This window comes from Cynara cardunculus, unplaced genomic scaffold (genome assembly GCF_001531365.2).
Source record: "Cynara cardunculus var. scolymus isolate 2C unplaced genomic scaffold, CcrdV1 Un_Scaffold_5097, whole genome shotgun sequence".
NCBI classification, from domain to species: Eukaryota; Viridiplantae; Streptophyta; class Magnoliopsida; order Asterales; family Asteraceae; genus Cynara; species Cynara cardunculus.
Window position 1 is genome coordinate 20,349 of NW_020202234.1, and position 6,279 is coordinate 26,627.

At 30.3% G+C, this 6,279-nt stretch overlaps 1 protein-coding gene across 1 annotated transcript in view; it reads right to left on the bottom strand.

Annotated features, from left to right (window-relative positions):
- LOC112504282 (probable protein phosphatase 2C 12) overlaps window positions 1–6,043 on the bottom strand; it is a 13,531-nt gene extending 7,488 nt beyond the window's left edge. The window contains exons 1-2 of the mRNA XM_025108221.1: window positions 5,879–6,043; window positions 5,294–5,593 (exon numbers count right to left, since the gene is read on the bottom strand). Coding sequence (XP_024963989.1) covers window positions 5,294–5,593; window positions 5,879–6,043 — 465 coding nt within the window. The remainder of the gene's footprint in view (window positions 1–5,293; window positions 5,594–5,878) is intronic.
- Window positions 6,044–6,279: the final 236 nt, after the last annotated feature.

The window sequence follows — 6,279 nt, forward strand, 5'->3', positions numbered from 1 at the left end:
TACATATTCTTATATTCAAGTGTCATGTAAATAAAATGATTAGTAAAATTTAAAATTTAGGAAAAATATAAAAGATGAAAATAAAAAAGAACTATAAAATCCCAACAAAATTTGAAAGAGAATGTAAGATTAATCTTCTTGTATTAATATGGAAGAAAATTAACAATTGAAAAAGAAAATATTGAAGTTTGTTGAGGTTATATTATATACTTTTTAATACATATATTCAAAATTCAATTATCGAACCATTGTTGACATCAAAACTCTATAACTGCTGTCAAGAACAAACTCTAATTCCATTTAAAAAACTTAAGAAAAATATAGAAGAAAAAATAAACTCTAAAATCCCAACAAAAGTCAACGATAATACTTAAATTAGTATTCTCATAGTAAACCTGAAAAATGATCTTGTTAAATAATAAAAGTTTATAAAATGAAAGAACAAATCAATTGATGGACAGAGAAAATAAAAGATTACCTGAAAAAATAAATTGTTGAAGCAAAAGGGTTTGAAAAATGAATAATATATCAAGTGATAGAGAGAAAGAATAATACCTAAATTAGTATTATGATAGTAAACCTGGATTTTTCATCTCTGTATTTAAAACATGAAATTCAATAGGATAAAGTTGTTTTGGTAATTTTAAAAAAATTTAACCTTCAACCTTTTCGTTTTCATTATTCGATAAAACAACCTTATTCTAATCAATTTCATTTTTTAAATATAGGGATGGAAAAGTCTTTTACATATATCAAATATTTTAAAAAATAAAAAATCTAAGAAAAAGAAAATAGGCTTCTAATGTTTGGAGGATAACACCTCATTATGATTTTTTTTAATTAAAAATATTAAAAAATAATTTTCAAGCTCAATGTTATAGAAGAAAAAAATCACAATAGACCAATCAACATCAACAAAAACCCATATCATATTGTTTTCTTGAATGACTCCTCAAATCAACAAAAAAAAAAAAAACAAATCACATCTACAAAAACTGAATAAAGAAGAAGAATTGAAAGATTAAGAGAGATTATTATGCTAAACAATGTTACCTTATTTCATCAAAGATTCATATGCCACTTTATCCACACACAAAAAAACTTCATATGCCTACATAATTCCAAATTTAGTATGAATTCTCCGACTAAAAGACGAAATACTATACTTACATAAGCAAAAACCCATACCATAATTTGTATTATTGAATGACGCCTCAAATCAACTAAAATGCAATTCGCCTCTACAAAATTATAACTGAATAGAGAGGAAGAATTGAGAGATTAATAGAGAGAATCATATGCTTGCATAATTCCAATTTTAGTGTGAATGTCTCCAATTAAAAGACTAAAATAATATACTTACATTAACAAAAACCCATATCATATTTTTCTTCTTGAATGACGCCTCAAATCAACAAAAATGCAAATCGCTTCTACAAAATTATAACTGAATAGAGATAAATAATTGAGAGATTAAAAGAGAGATTCATATGCTTGCATAATTCCAATTTTAATGTAAATGTCTCCGATTTAAAGATGAAAATAATATATTTACATTAACAAAAGCTCATATCATATTTCTCTTTTTGAATGACGCCTCAAATAAACAAAAATGCAAATCACCACTACAAAAACTGAATAGAGAGGAAGAATTGAGAGATTAAGAGAGATATTATGCTTAAATAATGTCACGTTGTTTCTTCAAGAATTCATATACCACTTTATCCACACACAAAAATTCATATGCCTCCATAATTCCAACTTTAATGTGAACGTTTCCGACTAAAGAGGTGTACCACAAAATTATACATGAATAGAGATGAAGAATTGAGATATTATTATAGAGGTGTACCATGAAGAGAAGACGAAATATTATAACCGAATAGAAAGAAATAATGAGAGTTAAAAGAGTAATTATTAGAGGGAACATGAATATGTTAAAACAACCTAATTAAAGAGTCTTAAATGTGAATATCAAAAATATAAAAAACAAATATTGAGATGGGAGAAGCTTGAGTAAAAGAGAAAAAAGATAAAGTGTTTTCTTGTTTTGAGAAGAGGTCACGTCATTGCATATGGTTTATGATTAATATATAAAATATAATTTAATAGTATGATATATTTTTTAAAGCAAAAATGCAAACCAGTGACTCGGTGCAATCCCAAAGGACCAAAATTGTAGTTTACTCTAAAACAAAAAACTAATGTCTTGATTAATGACTTAGGTAAATGACTTTATGTGGATCTTTTGAGTAACATCATGTCTTACGCCTAATATGTTTTAGCTGAATTTGACCGCTTCGACAAAACTTATTCGGTTTTTTGGTTTATTTCGTAATGTTTACCGATTTTTAGGATTTTAATCCTCGTTATCCTTTACTTTTTTCTCCAGGTTTCCTGTTTTGATTCATTGTACATCTAGGAGTTCTAAAATACACTTTCTTTGACATAAACAATCACTACATCACAATTTTGTTTATGAGACGCCATCAATAAATAAACGTTCTAATAGACCATTTTATATGACATAAAATATAGGTAAAAAAATAAAACGTTCTATCTAAAGACAATGTAATAAGTTACATGACGCTTTTGAGCGTCGTAACAAGTTTATTAGAACGCTTTTATAAAGAAAACTTCATATTAGCTATTTTATAGGACACTGTTTGAAAAAATATCTTATAAATATAAATGTCCTATAAATATGTTATAACCGGGTTTTCTACAAACCTGGGTCAAGGTAACCTTATGTGTTTAATACGTGAAATATGTGATTAACATGCATGATATTCTAATGCATGGATGGTATATGTGCAAAGACATGATGTATATATTAGTTTTGTGATTCATACATGAGATTTATGCATACATGTGATAAGATATTATATGAAAATAATATATATTAAAAATCAACCTTCATGGTTAAGAAAACCATGGGTTTTATAATAAATAAATCCACCATCCAAAGTTATTTCTATTGTATAAAGGATTTACCACCTATGAGTTTTATAATAATTAAAATAATCTCCACCGCCATGGTGAGAGTATTTAAAGAAAGAAAGAGATAAGATTCTATCTTATCACTTCATTTGGAGAAAAACCTGTTGAAATAGAAAAAGAGTGTTGTAGCGGTGAAAAGTGTTCTTGAAGAAATCTTTTGTTCAAAGCTGTTTGAAAAGCTTGTGATTTGTTGTGTGTTTTAAAACTGCAGAATCTGTGATTGTTAAGGAGAGTTTTTAAACTACCGTTGATTATAAACTGTAAGTTTTAAAAATTAAACTTTATGTCTTTGTTGTATATAAAATGCTGGGTTTTTGGTAGTTGATTGGAAGAAAAGATGGTAAAACTGTTTTAACAGTTTAAAGATGATATTGTTATAAACTTGAGTATTGGAAACTGTTTTAGGAAAGATAAAGAAGAGGTTGCTTCTTTAAAATAGTTTTGAAATGATATCATGTTGAAAGAATACAAAAAGGATTTGAGTTTGGAAATATTATTGCAAGAACTGGTTGTTCTTGAATATTCAGAGTTTTGATGATAAAACTATTTTGAAACTATTATTGGTTGAAAGCTATAAAGGATATTCCTTCGAGACGGTTGTGACTTCGACCTGTCTTCGTTTGGGATTAATCTATAGATTTTATGGATAAAACTATGAATAAGGATTCGATAAGATGGTTGTGATTGCGGTCCTTTATCCGAACTAGTTCATAGATTTTGAAGAAGAAATAAGGGTGGCATATCAAGGAGAGGTGTCTTTTGGGATAAGGGTGGCATATCAAGGAGAGGTGTCTTTTGGGATAAGGATGCATATTAAGGAGAGGTGTCTTTTGGGATAAAGGTGGCATATCAAGGAGAGGTGTACCTTTGGATATAAGGGTGGCAATTGTGTATGGATACTATAGCTCTTGCTATTATGTCTTTTAAAACTACAATAGATCTGAGTTCTTACATCTTTGTGATTTGAGAACTCAAAGATGTTGTTCTTATTAGAAATGATAGTATTGATGTTATTGAGAAGACTTGGCCTATGGCCATTGGTTTTGGTTAAAAGTGTTTTGGAACAGAATGTTCATTTTATGAGGAATCAGAGGGGCTTTGGTTGTTCCTTGTAAGGAACCAGAGGGGATCTGGTTGGACCTCAATATAAAACCAAGAGGGTTCTGGATGATGATTTGAAAATTATGTCTTTTACAAAGTTTTAGTTATGCCAGAGGCTCTGTATCTATTAGAAACGAGCTCTGTATCACATTTACATTTTTAAAAGATATTTCAAAGATTCTTTATACTTAGAATCTTTTTATGAAAAACAGACCAAAAGGGCTCTGGTTGGCTTATACGTTGAACCAGAAGCTCTGGTCGATCTTGTCTTTTGAACCAGAAGTTCTGGTTGTAGTACAACCAGAAGCTCTGGTTGTAGTACAACCAGAAGCTCTGGTCATATATGAACTCTTTTTAATCATTTTTAGTTATGAAAAATGTTATTTTATTACTTAAAAAGTTAGTCAAAGAACATTATGAGAAATTACTTGAGCAAGAGGCTCTGGTTAGTACAACCAAAGGCTCTGGTCGAGGAACCAGAAGCTCCGGTAGAGGAACCAGAGGGACTCTGGTCCTCTTATGAGTTGAAATATTTTCTAAGTGTGGTCTTTGGAACCAGAGGTCCGATGGACTCAAACAGAATATGTTCTAAGTGTGTTCTTTGGAACCAAAGGTCCGATGGACTCAATCAAAATGTGGTTTTATCCTTCATTATATGAAATGGTTTAAATATTTTGGTGATCTTCACCCTGCATTACATAAAAAGGGAACCTCACTAGACATTCATGTGTAACCCTCATTTTGTATTTTCAAATATGTGTTAAGGTAATGATAATAAGGGAAAGAGCATTCTATGATGTAACACCCCAAACTCCACATTGCATATAACACATATTTCATACATTAAAATACATGTTCAAACCCACATAGGTCCAAAAATACAAGAGATTACATTATAAAATATACAACTCAAAAATTTCGAATATAAAATAAAACAAAATTTCATTATAAAAATTTCAGTTACATTAATAATAATGAACTGCAATACCTGGTTTGGTTTTTTATAACTTATGATGCCTCACATAGAATCACAGCAATGCACTTTTAAGACCCATAAAAATATCCCACTATGCCAGGGCGATAAAGTGGAAGTTAAACTATTGTCCGGATGTAGTGCTAGTTTGTACCATACAAGCTAATGATGCATCGAGGTTGGCTCAAAATCTTGATGAGAGTTTGTTATATATGGTACCTGTTTGATGACAATAACAACAGTTATACCACTATAAGAGAAATCTATATGTTCCATAAGCTTGATCTCCTTGTCCATGACTTTGAAGGCACTAAAACAGGCATCTTTCCAAATATGGAAATCCTTGAAGTCAAACTCATCATCATGCTCAATTACCGTTTTGCCCTTGATTATGGTGGAATTTCTTTGGTTAACAATCAATGATGGCAACATGTTTCTCACAAATTTGCTCACTATTTGACCATTCCTTCCATGCCCATCAAAAACCCCACCAAAAGCACCATTTTCCATTCCATAATCCTTCATCATAAATAACATTAAATTAGAGAATAACACTGAAAGTTGAGAGATACCCATTACATATAATGAAAATCCAACATGAAAAATCTTTTTGGTTAGGGCAACCAGCAATAAGAAACCAGTTTGAATCCTGCTAAGGCCACTGAAGATTTTCCGTGTTGTTCTTCGGTACGCCCTTGAGATTAGTGAGGCATGTGTAAGTTGGTCTGGACACCTACGTTTACCAAAAAATGAATCCAACATGGAGTCGGTAAAAAAGGAAATAAAGGATTGAAGATGGACAACCTGATAAAGAATAGCGGCATCTTGGTTGAAACCTTTGTATCCTTGATGAGTATGGAGGGAGCCAATTCTATGATCAGAAATGGTTTGTTGGTAATAAAAAACATGTTCATGGCCATAGTCTCTGTCATGAATCTCTGGAGATGCTCTCGATATGCAAATGCCCATCTTCAAACAAGAATGCAGTCCCAAAAATTATCAATATGATAAACTATTTGATATCAGAAATTATTTAAGCCTTTGCATGAATATTCAACCATTTTTGTTTGAGAAAGATTGCTACTAAAATGCCATCTGACCATGAAAATTCAACCATTTCTCTAACTTGAAGAAATTAAAGATAATAGTTCAAGAAACCACATGAGTATGAGAAATATTGCAAGAAATTAAAGATAATAGTTCAA